This window comes from Somniosus microcephalus, chromosome 8, assembly GCF_052327205.1.
Source record: "Somniosus microcephalus isolate GS21.2 chromosome 8, FLI_Smic_1.0, whole genome shotgun sequence".
NCBI classification, from domain to species: Eukaryota; Metazoa; Chordata; class Chondrichthyes; order Squaliformes; family Somniosidae; genus Somniosus; species Somniosus microcephalus.
In genome coordinates this window covers 129910372-129923827 of record NC_140994.1, presented here as the reverse complement: position 1 = coordinate 129923827, position 13456 = coordinate 129910372, and the positions used below count along the sequence as shown (strand labels likewise).

The 13456-nt window shown below is 44.1% G+C and overlaps 1 protein-coding gene across 1 annotated transcript in view; it reads right to left on the bottom strand.

Annotated features, from left to right (window-relative positions):
- LOC147113790 (dedicator of cytokinesis protein 2-like) overlaps positions 1-13456 on the bottom strand; it is a 611919-nt gene that overhangs the window by 434140 nt on the left and 164323 nt on the right. Inside the window, exons 8-10 of the mRNA XM_085996164.1 lie at positions 9794-9948; positions 9235-9316; positions 6898-7033 (exon numbers count right to left, since the gene is read on the bottom strand). Coding sequence (XP_085852290.1) covers positions 6898-7033; positions 9235-9316; positions 9794-9948 — 373 coding nt within the window. The remainder of the gene's footprint in view (positions 1-6897; positions 7034-9234; positions 9317-9793; positions 9949-13456) is intronic.

The following is a 13456-nucleotide window of genomic DNA, read 5'->3' as shown; positions in this document are numbered from 1 at the left end:
GTTCGCTAACAAAGAAGGCGGACTTACGTTTAAAGTAGAAAGGCCGCAGACTGTGAGCGGAGGCTGAGGTCCACCATACTTAAGGGTAACGCTCTCATGCTGACACTGGAAGTCCAAGCCTAATATTAAGTTCACACACAACTGAGGTAATATGAGGAGTTTAAAGTCCTTATACTCCGTATCCTTAACGGTCAATGTGACTTTACAATATCCAGTTACCTCCGAAGTAAGGGATTTGGACGCCATCACAATTTCACTTCGAGTAGGATACACCTTCAATGAACAGGAGTTAACAAGGTTGGGGTGTATAAAACTTTCAGTACTGCCACAGTCTATCAAACACCCAGTAGGACGACCATTAATCTTAGTGTCTATCATAGATTTTGACAAGGAACACGGTATGGTCTGGTCAAACGTAGCCGAGGCTAGAGTAAAACGATAGACAGCAGCAGAGAAGACATCGGGTACAGGATTACCCTTACACACTTTACTAAAATGTCCCCGTTTCTTACATTTAAAACAGGTAGCCTCTCTGGCTGGGCAACTTTGCCTGGGGTGTTTAGATTGGCCACAAAAATAACACTTAGACCCATGGGGCACAGCCGCAACAATAGGATTAAGTGGGGGCTCCATTGGTGTTATGGATGCCTCCATACTCGGAACACACGAGGCTGAGAGAGATGCATGGGCTGATGCATACACTTCTGAATTCTTCTGGGCTACATCTAACGATCGAGCAGCAGCGACAACCATTTTTAAAACTAACGAGTCGTTCTCGAGGAGTCTCTGTCTAATATAATTAGATCGGAGGCCAGATATGAAAGAATCGCGGATGGCTTCTTCCTGATACACTATGGCAGAGACAGCCTTGTAGTTGCAACCCTTAGCCAAAGCCTTAAGGTCCTGCAGGAAATTGTCCAGAGATTCCTCGGGTAATTGCCTGCGAGTAGACAGGAGATACCTGGCGTATACTTCGTTAACTGACTTAAGGTACTGGGCTTTAAGAGCTGCGAGGGCCTCTTCATATGTAGTAATATCTTCAATTATAGAGTAAGTTTGATGACTTACCAAGTTGGTTAGAAGACCCAACTTGTTAACCGTCGGGTCGGTCGATGATGCAATGAAGTGTTCAAAACATCGGAGCCAATGCGTAAATTTCTTCGACGCATCTGCTGAATGGGGATCGATATCCAGATGCTCTGGTTTCAAAAATTGATCCATCTTCCAAAAGTTGTTATTTAATAAAATTGATGTGCCAAATAACTGCCCGAATCCGAAGTTAAAGCTTAAGACTGAAGCCTTTTATTAAATAAGAATCATGGCAGAGTTAACAGAGTCCATCATCGACCGAGCCCTTGGTAGAACATACCAGAAGAGGGGTGGGGCCAGGGAGGAGCATTAGTGGTTCCCCCCGGTGGAACATTCCAGACATTACAAGTACAAGTACAAATATCAGAACACAGTTATTTCATCACATTTGGGGGCAAGGTATTGACTTGGATAGAGAACTGGTTGGCAGACAGAAAGCAAAGAGTTGGAATAAACGGCTTTTTCCGAGTGGCAGGCAGTGACTAGTGGGGTACCGCAGGGATCGGTCCTTGGACCCCAGCTATTAACAATATATATTAATGATCTGGATGAGGGAACTAGATGTAATATCTCCAAGTTTGCAGATGACACAAAGCTGGGTGGGCGTGTGTGCTGTGAGGAGGATGCCGAGAAACTCCAGTATGATTTGGACAGGTTGGGTGATTGGGCAGAAGCATGGCAGATGCAATATAACGCGGATAAATGCGAGGTTATCCACTTTGGTGTCAAAAACAGGAAGACAGATTATTATCTGAATGGCAATAGATTGGGAGAAGGGGAAGTGCAACGAGACCTGGGCGTCCTTGTGCACCAGTTGCTGAAAGTAAGCATGCAGGTGCAGCAGCGGTTAAGAAGGTAAATGGTATGTTGGCCTTCGTAGCGAGAGGGTTTGAGTACAGGAACAAGGATGTCTTGCTGCAGTTGTACAGGGCCTTGGTGAGACCACATCTTGAGTATTGTGTGCAGTTTTGGTCGCCTTATCTGAGGAAGGATGTTCTTGCCATGGAAGGAGTGCAGCGAAGATTCACCAGGCTGATACCTGGGATGGCAGGAATGACGTATGAGGAGAGATTGGGTCGATTGGGCTTGTACTCGCTGGAGTTTAGAAGAATGAGAAGGGATCTCATCGAAACTTATAAAATTGTAACAGGACTAGACAGACTAGATGCTGGAAGGATGTTCCTGATAGTCAGGGAGTCCAGAACCAGGGGTCACAGTCTAAGGATAAAGGGTAAGCCATTTAGGACAGAAATGAGGAGGAATTTTTTCACCCAGAGAGTGGTGAACCTGTGGAATTCTCTGCCAAAGAAGGCAGTAGAGGCCAATTCATTAAATATATTCAAGAAGGAGTTGGAGATATTTCTTAAGGCTAAAGGGATCAAGGGAAATGGAGAGAAGGCAGGAACAGGGTACTGAATTTGGATGATCAGCCATGATCTCATTGAATGGCGGAACAGGTTCGAGGGGCCGAATGGCTTACTCCTGCTCCTATCTTCTATGTTTCTATGTTTCTATGTCCCTGCCTTGCCACCTGCCCTAATGGTGGTGACTGGGCATGCTCTATCTTCTGAGACTGGAAATGCCAACATCCTCATTGCTTCATCACGTGTCTCACTGTTAATATTGGGAGGGTACGTGTGGGAGAATCCAACTAGTGTGATGCTAGAAATCATCTGCTGCTCCTGTTAATGACTCTAAGAGGGTAAAAGGTTATAATATTAAATTACTTCATAAAACAATCGCTTCATAAATGTTTCCGACCTCACTTCTCCAAACTCTAATCTTCCTTTCTGCAATGTAAGATAAACAGAACGCCAATGTTTGGCACATACTCTGTAACTGGAATAAAGCTCAGAGATATAGGATGATGGCTCCTCCCTCTGGTGCCCTGTAGAGATCCTTGTGAAATGAGTTTGGCCAGTCTGAAATTATTTTCTTTGCAGAATGGAATCACAAATTGACACCTGGTAGTATTTATTCATCGATCACTGTCAGAGGCATTGAACGCAGAAATGGAAAAATCATGTTTGGTGCAGGGAAGGAGACTTTACCTTATAAGTTTGGTTTTTAAGTAAATTATTGGTTTGATTCCTGTATCTGGATGGGATTGGGTTCGACTGTAATGCCCTCCATGCAAAAATGGCCCGTTGACATTCACTTTCAAAGCTTGCACATGAAAAAATGAGTGAAGTACAGGACAGCTGTTGGCACTGTGAAACTGTACCCCGAGATGAGTTGGTGCTTTCAGGAGAAGGGGTGGGGGTGGGGGGGGGGGGGGAGGGGGCAAGAGAACTGGGTGGGAGGAAATTTTAAAAAACAGGCAACGAATGTGAGTAACGCCATGATAAGGCAAAATGGGAAAAATGCTCCATTCCTCCGCACAGTCCCCTCTCATCTTGATGCCCAAATAAATATAACAGAGTCACACCTAATCAAACGATGATGCTCTGTGGAACACTTTCCTTCCCCAGTGATAGGAGTCTTGGAAATGATTTTAATGTTAAGCGCATTGTCTTTATTTCTGTTAAGATTTCACCAGCCTTCAATTTAATTTAATATTCAATTTAATTTAAATTTAAATTTAACTAACTTCAATTACCCTGGCTAAGTGCTGATGGGATCTAGATGCGAAGGGTCTGTGTGTCGCACCAAGGAGCATAGAATGTAGAAGGATGCTCCATCGGATTAAACAATATTGCACATTCAGCTCAATGTACTGACAGGCAATTGACATTGGTCCAGCTAAAGGAAATCAATTCACTGTCAGTCTAATAGCTGTTCTGCATAAAGCACAATCTTGTGCTAGATCTTTAAGATAACAGTAAAGAACCTTCAATAGTGTGGTGAAATTGCATTTATTAAACAGTAGGCTCCCTTTCAGGGCCACTCTGATTTGATTAGATGCTGTTTAAGAAAAGATCTGCTCCCAAACTGATGGGATGGAAGTTTCTCTTCTCTGCAAGCTGTATAGGTCCTAGATGAAATAAGTTTGGGCAGTCTCAACCCATGGACCCACAGCACAATACTGCCCCTTTTGGTGATATTTGGTACTAATTTGGCAATCTCACAGAGCGGGCATAAGATGGAAAAGGAATATGGAAAAGGTGGTGCAGTTGTGCGGGAGTGGGGGGGCGTATTCTTCTGAGGTTGGTGATGAGGAACGTTTTTTGTGTAAAATAGAGGGAGTTTTAGTCTGGATCTGAGCTGGGAGAGCTCAGTTCTGATAGTGAGTGCCTGAAATGGACAGGATTCCTTGGTGCTAATATCTTTCATTGCTTTCAGCATAAAGTTACTCTATTATTTTAAGAAATTGGACAGGTAGTGAGGTAGATATGTATGTTTTGACTTGCACAGGAAAAATGTTCACTTAACATGGATATAGAAAAGAGTTACTAGAATGGATCCAGGGATGAGGGATTACAGTTATGTGGATTACTGGAGAGACGGGGGTTGTTCTCCTGAGAGCAGAGAAGGCTAAGAGCAGTTTTATTGGAGCTGTTTAAAATCATGAAGGGTTTAGATAGAGTAAATAAAGAGAAACTGTATCCAGGTGAAGGGTCAATAACCAGAGGGCACAGATTTAAGGTGATTGGCAAAAGAACCTGAGGCGACATGAGGAAAAACTTTTTTACGCAACGAGTGGTTAGGATTTGAAATGCACTGCCTGATAGGGTGGTGGAAACTGATGCAATAGTAGCCTTCAAAAGGGAATTGAATAAATACTAAAGCGAAAAAAATTGTAGGAATACGGGGAAAGAGCGGGGGAGTGGGACTATCTGGATTGCTCTTCAAAAGAGCCGGCGCAGACTCAATGGGACGAATGGCCTCCTTCTGTTCTATGCTATTTTATGATTCTATGAGCATGTTGTATTAGAGGGCTACTGGTGTCCATAGAACTATATCCAGCAAGACACTAGAATGGGGAGTGCAGTGGTGATGGAGGACAGAGTTACATTTTCCAGAAAGATTTAGATCTGTTGTGTAACTGGGTAGAAAGATAGCAAATGAAATGTAATACTGAAAGATGCAAAATATTGCACCTTGGAAGAAATATGAGCAACAAAGACGTACAATTAAGGTAGTAGAATTAGCACAGAGGCTTTGAAAGAGGGATAGTAGACTTTCACTGTCAAGATAATGGGCAGAAGCAATTAAATAGAAGGTTGGGATATTTAGTCACAGTATAAGTTCACATACCATCTCATTTAGGTATTTAGTACTGCATAGATTATAGAGTCATAGAGTCATAGAGTTTTACAGCACAGAAAGAGGCCCTTCGGCCCATCGTGTCTGCGCCGCCCATCCATCCCTGTCCAGTCTAATCCCATTTTCCAGCATTTGGTCCATAGCCTTGTATGCAATGGCATTTCAAGTGCTCATCCAAATGCTTCTTGAATGTTGTGAGGGTTCCTGCCTCTACCACCCTTTTAGGCATTGAGTTCCACATTCCAACCACCCTCTGGGTAAGTTGCAGGATACAATGTAAGTTCAGCTTTTGTTATACGCTGAAACAAATCAGAGGTGACTGGATAGCTGGGATTTAGAAAGCTTTTTGTAAGAGATCTGCTCAGAGACAGTAAAGTAAATGGTAGTGTTTTGGTTGGATGAGGCAATGTAAAGCATAGCAGTTTTTTGTGCTATGGATACATTCAGGTGTAGCACCTACAATGAAGATTGTATAATATAAGTACATGGTGAGGAACTCAGTATCACACTCATGCCGCTAGCCAAAACTCAGGAGACTTTTTCCATTCCTGAATTATGAAATAAAAATATAGGAACCAAAAAAAGTATGGAATGAGAAAAAGTCATTCAGCCCAAGTTAATTCCTTCCATAAACTAGGTACAACTTGTCCACTCAACCCAACCAACTCAATCTCCTCAAGAAGGCACCAACCGCAGGCAAACATCTAGAAAGATAATGTTCTGTGAAATTCCTTCCTACCCCAAAGATAATCTATCAGTATAAATCCAATCTGAGACCCAATTCTAACTAGTTGTATTCCTCAGGCAGATCATCCACAGTCCCAGCAGCATCCAAACTATTGTATCCCATGGAGTATTTGATCATTTGTGTCTATCTGTATCTGTAGAAGCTGTAGTCCCATTCTTATTGATACTTTCTGGCCCAGACTAATGGGATGCAGATCTTCCCTGGCTGTAAGGTTTTTACCTGAACTGAATTGAGGCAGTCTCCATCTGTATTCTAATAGGAATGCACCCACAACATAAAACTTTCCTAGTTCAATATTAATTGGCAGCCTCACTCAAAGAAAGCCATTGGATGGTAGGTGTAGGGAATGGAATGAATATCACACTGGTGCTGCAGGAGATGCTCTTCAGAGGATTGGGCTGAGGGACATTGGTGGGGCATTTAGAGGGAACTAACCATAGCCTTGACCTGAAGGGCTTGATGCTGACCCTAGGTGCCTGAAATGGCAGAAGTGTTACATTACCTAACACTAATATTCTTCACTTTGAGCACAAAATTCACCCAACAACACAAAAAATCCAGACTTTCCTTTTAAGATGAGTTTATCGAACAGCATAAATTGTTTTTCCACTAGTCTGTGTGTCTTTGAATATCCAAGCCCTGCTTGAGGCAATGTTCACAATCCAAGTTAAATGACCTCTTTATAGTCACATTATCTATTCTTCTCTGTACTTCAAAGCCTGAATCTTATCTCCTCTCACCCGTCCCATCTCTGATAAGGACTATTTCAATCGCTATAAATCATATCTTTGATTCTCCATCATATTTCCTGTCGGCAGCACTGGAACACAATATATTGTGTAGCTGTTAATTACCTGCCACCCCAAAAGGTCGTCTTAACCCTTGAGTGCATTTCTTCTGGTGCGTGTCCCTCAGATCCATCCTTCCAACTCGGACTATTTGGCAAATTAGATAAATTTTATCCCGATTCAAATCCTTGTTTCCCAGATCCTAAGCAAAATCAAAATCAGAGTTAAGTCTTCTCTTCAGAGTTTATTGACATGAAATCATTTGCAGGTAATTGGTTTCAAATCATTTTTTAATTCTTACAGACTGGAACTGACAAGCCGAAAGGTGCAAGGTTATTTCTAAATAATAGTTAATACTAGACAAACGCCTCAATGCTATGGCTTTGTGCTGAAGTATTTATTGCTACTACTAGCCGAATACTTATTCATTATCTTAACTATAGGAGCAACATCACATTCCCACTATGCTACATCATCAACAAATTAATTTGAAGTGTGAATCACTCATTTTGGGCTTTTATTCAATTTGGACTAACTTGATATATTGCACTCATAAAAATAAACAAGGCTCCTGCGATGGCACAAGATGATCTGCAAGTCTAATCCTGATATGTGACCTTTCTTTATAAAATTTTTACCTAGGTCCTAATGGACAAATTTAAAATGGTTTTCTGTAGTTACTTGCCAAGAGCATGTTCGCCCGAGTTGGATGTGGCTGAAATGCACATCCTTGCCTTTGGGGAAATTATGCAAAGCTGTAGACTAACCATGGGTTACACAGAGATACATCTTTACAATATAATGCCAAACGATTGGGAAAACCTTCACGGAAAATCAACCCTAGCATGGGTGGATTGAGGCCTGTGCTTTGTGACGAAACCAAATCTGTGGAACTAGCAACCACAGTTTCCCTTGGTAGAATATTCCAAGCTGCAGAATAGCCGGATTTCTTTGCAAATAAATGATGGATTGAAATATCACACCCTTTAATCTAATAGATAGAAACCTAAGATCAGAAAGGTCATTGAGCCTGTTCGGTCCACTCCTTCCTTTTCGGCCTGCTCTACCATGGACTCGATCCAGCCTGTTTACTACTCTCACGGAAGGTTCTGGAACATTTCCTCATTGCCTCAAAAGCCAAGACAACCAAATTCCCAGAAAATCTATCTAATCTTACATTCTGCGAGTTGTCTTCCTTGATCTGACAATTTCATGGTCCTAGCAGCGGAGGAACAATTATGTTACGTTGAGTTCAGTTATCTATCCCTATACTTACTCTTGGAAGCATGCAGCGACCTCCACCATCTAGAAGGATAAGGGCAAGCGGGTGCACTATCACCTCCAAGTACTCCTCCAAGTCACACAACATCTCAACTCGGACATAGATCACCAGTCCTTCATTGTCGCTGGGTTAAATTCCTGGAATTCCCTACCTAACAGCACTGTGGGAGTACCTTCACCTCACGGACTGCAGTGGTTCAAGAAGAAGGCTCACCAGCACCTTCTCAAGGACAACTAGGGCTGAGCAATAAATGCCGGCATTGCCAGTGACTCCCACATACTGAGAATGAATAAATACATTTTAAAATGGTTCGTCTCCCTTTAAGAGAAAATTTCATCAGGGCAAGTTTGATCCCTAAGTTTTCTTGTCGATGGTGCTGACTAATAAACATGTCTTTCTTTGAGCTGCAAATTATCTCCTGGTATAAAGTGACCTTCCTGTTTTATCCTGCAGTTTGCTCTATTAATCACTTGCTTGTTAATGGCCCTTTCACAAAAGTCATTAAAGTGATTTCATATCAAATGGATATACTGTTAAGGCTTCAGGGTTAGCCTAATGTAGTTTTATAATGGGTTATTATTGGAAATTCCCCTCTTATTTCCTGAAAATGTCAACTCTTGCTTGGTACAGTTCCAAGGCTGATGGCAGCTCTCCAATGACTCACCAAGTGGCCATTTTTCCTGTGTGAACCTGGACGGTGAATGTCAGATGACCACTCCACCGCTGAGTGCATCACAGCCACGTCAGCCATCTTGTCCTGGCATCCATGTGCAGACACCTTCCAGTAGGGGGCATTGGAGGTTATTTCAGAAGCAGAAACCCTGTCTGAATTGTTCTGCTTCCTAGCTCAGGGTTACTGAGATCAGTAATGGTGCTCCAACTGTTGCCTTGGCTGAGGTCAGTCAGCTCACCATACACTAGAGATTAATCCTGGGATCTTCTGATCTGGATGGCTTAGTAGTGCGGTTACTCAAAGCCATCAGGCAAAGCTCCTAAATATACATCAAATACCCGAAAACTTATTCTTCTTGCTCGTCAGCCTGGAGATAATTACACCTGTAGACATTGAGCCTCCAATCCAAAAACAGTCACATTTGTGCAGGATACATTTTAATACTTACAGTGAACACCACTTTCAGATTGTTCAACATGTCGATTTCTTTCGGGAGGCCTCTGCGTCCCCATCTCACTAAATAATTCTCACTGGAAGAGAGAGAAGTGAGACAAGGGAGATTTAGTAAACCCGAGAAAAGGTTATGGGGTGTGCTCATAGTAAGCAGACGACACACTGTGTTATTAAGGCCCTTGACTCGCATACTTAAGCTGCCTCCCGCCTGTGTCAGGCAAACGGTCTACTCGCCCATTTACAGGCCCACCTGAAGATTGCATCAGCCGGGCCTTGGGCGCCCAAGGCGTCTCCCTCCCCCAATTGCTGGCCCCACGTTGATTTGTTGAGACGCGCTCGCACCTCGAGAGGTACTGTGCTGAAAGCACAGTCAGACAACATTATCTCTCGTCAATCTTTTACAACTAGTTTACTTCTTTAATTATACAAACTAAAATAATTTAAACCAGAAATGTACAGGAGATACATAGTTTGTCCAGAAGCTGCTTGACTAAGAATAAGATGAGGCAAGAGCCCTCAGAGCACAGTTGCTGTTGGGTTGTATGCAGGCTCACCTGATTATTGATTGTTTTTGAGGGTCGTACAATGCCATGAAGAGTTCGGAATCCTCTCCTATTCGACACACAAAGTTTCGTACAAACACATACAAGCCGTGCGTTGGGGATGACGCCATACGGGCGAAGGCACAACTGTCAGTTTGGGTCTGAGACTGTGGAAACAAGGACAGTAAATGTGTTGCTTTGCCCATAAATAAATCTCCAGACAGACTTTAGAGTGAGCAAGCAAACTGCTCTGGGGCTCGTCAATACCACTCCTCAATCAGCCACTCGAAGGTGCACAATTGTAGCTGAGGTCGCTCTCCCTCCATTTCTCCCTTCCCAATGTGACTCGCCCTCCATTTTGTCATTCTTCCATTCCTTTGTAAGGTCACTCATCCTCCATTTCCCCCTTCCTGAGGTGGCCATCATTCCATTTTGTCATCCTTCCATTTTACCCTCTAAGGTGCCTCTTCCTCCATTTCACCCTCCCTGTGGAGTATTTCCCCCCATTTCACCCTCCCTGTGGAGTCTTTCCCCCCATTTCACCCTCATGTGGAGTCTTTCCCCCCATTTCACCCTCCCTGTGGAGTCTTTCCCCCCATTTCACCCTCCCTGTGGAGTCTTTCCCCCCATTTCACCCTCACATGGAGTCTCCATCTCCCTCCCCCCTCCTAAATCTTCTACAGCAAATGTTCAGGCTTGAAGTGTGTAGGGGCCTTGTTATCAGGTCTTTGTGTCCTAGAAACAATTCTAGGAGTTTTGATTTATTTTTGGTAGAGCATGAAGTATATGTTGACTTTCAGAAGTTTAGAAGATGTGAGCGAGGCTGATCGTCAGCTGTTCCCTTGGGTGTTCTGCTCTGCTCTACTGAAGTCACTGTTGACTCTTGCTGTGGCACAGTTTCACACCCAGGTGCCATTTGTTATGTGCAGGCCTTGGCAGTGAGCCTTAGCAGGTTATTCACCCCAAAGGAGTCAGAACAGAGTCCGAGCCTGTTCTCGTCTGGTGCCCAGACGCACGCTTTCCCTTGTTTGAACTTGGACCTTCCACAATTCTGCATGGACAATGCTGAGCAAGCAATAAAAAAAAAGAAAGACTTGCATTTATATAGCGCCTTTCACGACCACCGGACGTCTCAGAGCACTTTATAGCCAATGAAGTACTTTTGAAGTGGAGTCTCTGTTGTAATGTGGGAAACGCGGCAGCCAATTTGCGCACAGCAAGGTCCCAGACAACAATGTGATAATGACATAAAATCTGTTTTTTGTTATGTTGAGTGAGGGATAAATATTGGCCAGGACACCAGGGATAACTCCCCTGCCATTCTTCGAAATAGTGCCATGGGATCTTTTACATCCACCTGAGAGAGCAGACGGGGCCTCGGATTAATGTCTCATCCGAAAGACGACACATCCGACAGTGCAGCACTCCCTCAGCACTGCACTGGTGTGTCAGCCTAGCTCTATGTGCTCAATGGAAGGGATCGAGAGACAGAATAGAGTATGGTAGTTTTTGAACTTTGTGAGCATTTAGATGGACCTCAATGGCATCTTCCAATCTTGCCCGTACCTACATGTAGGATATAACGTAATAAAATGGCAGCGTTTCCACATTGGACAAATGGCAAATGTCAGTGAATATATTCAAGGGGGAGATAGACAGATATTTGAGCTACAGGGGAGTCAAGGGTTATGGGGAACAGGTTGGAAAGTGGAGTTGAGGCCAAGATCAGATCAGCCATGATCTTATTGAATGGCAGAGCATGTTCGAGGGGCCGAATGGCCTACTTCTGCTCCTATTTCTTATGTTCTTATGACAGAAAATGAGGAAGTGTTCTTTCTTCATGTCTAATTTATCCAGTTTTAGCTTTAGAATATTTGGCAGAACAGAATGGAAGGAGAGCTCAGTCTGAATCCCTGGTACCTTAAATGTTTCTCAAGTTTACCTGAGAATCAAAGAGGCCTGCCTCTCTTGGGGTGAGTGGGGGAAGGGGGAGAAATAAATAGGAGTTACAACAAAGAAACAGGCTGTTCTGCGCAACGCGTCAATGTTTACCCTCCCTGTAAATACTTCACATTTACCTGCCCTATTCCTACATCCATTCGACCCCTTTTTCTTCATCCACCTATTCAATTTAACCTGGAATGATTACCTAGTTTTGGCCTTAAACACTAAGGGGGAAAAATTGAGTTGCATCCCCTACTTTAAATTGGCACCCCCGCAGCAGAAATTCACTGGTAACACCCCAAGAGGGAGGCGGGGTGCTACTGCAAGTTCCCCGCCTCCCTCCTGGGGCGCTGCGAGTGAATATTGCGGCGCTACATCGTGCCGCGGTACTACAGGCCTTCCTCCCCTTATTAAAGGGGAGGGGCCTAGTGCAGCGCGACCCGGGGCTCAGCTGGGCCACCAGGGATCGGAGTGCCGGCAAAAGAGCCTGGCACTCGAGAAGTGCCGGGTTCATGGAGGGCATCCGGCACTCCGCGGGGGTGCTCAGGAGGCCAAGGACGGCAGCGGAGGCAGGTGCTGGCAGGTGGCCAGCAACAAAAATATCCGCCCGGCACCTCCCCTTTAATTGCACTGCCCCGGTCGCAATTAGGCCCCCCTGACCCCGTCAGACATCGCGTCCGGTGGTAAGTCAGGGGGCGCTACTGAAGATCATGGCCGGGGCGCGAGCAGGGCGCTGCGCATGCAATGATGCCATTGCCGGCAGCACAGCGCCGCTAACAGTTACCGCTGCCGCTAACCTCCCGCTGAATTTCGCGGGAGGCGTTGGCAGTGCCGCACCCAGGTGCTAATGGGAGGCGCAAAGCAATCGAATTTTTAGGCCTAAGCCTGGAAATGAATACCACAGCCTCACCACTCTCTGTGTAAAGAAGCTTCTCCTGCCTTCTGGTCTAAATTTCTAAAACACAAAGAAATACATCTCCATTTCACCAGAGAGAAGAATAACGTTCCTTTTATGAAAATGAAAACCTTTGTGCAGAGGATAAATAAATAAATAAACACTAAAGCCTGCACATCTGCCGATGCACTTTATTATGGTCATATTTATGCTAATATATATGTACAAATGTACGTTGAAATGTTTAAGTGTCCTAATCCAAATTGTACACTCTCGGGAGCCGCAAGCCTACATTTCGTTGTACTGCACTTGTGCACTAACAATGACAATAAAAGTTGATTTGATTTGATTTGATTTGAGGAGGTTGATTTCAGTTTGTGAATTTATGCTTTCACTCTTGTTCTGGCTGGGAGACTGGCAGGAACCCGGGGGCAAAGTGCAAAGATGAATGATGCAAGTGTGTGAACCATATGCTACTCAGATCTCAACTGCAGAAGGTTTCATATCTGACCTTTACGCTTTGCCCCTGGCTTCTTGTCAAAATTGGAGTCAGAACCAGGAACCAAAATGCCCTGCAGAATGATACACAGATGTCATTCCTTTCAACATCTTCTCCGTCCTAGTCGTGCCTTCAGCTGCCAAGGCCCTAAGCACTGGAATTCCCTTCCTAAACCTCTCTACCTCTCTTTCCTCCTTTAAGAAGTTCCTTAAAACCTACTTCTTGTCATCTGCCCTGATAGCTCCTTATGTGGCTCGGTGTCAAATTTTGTTTGATAAAGCTCCTGTGAAGCGCCTTGGAGCGTTTTACTACATTAAAGGCATTATATAAATATAAG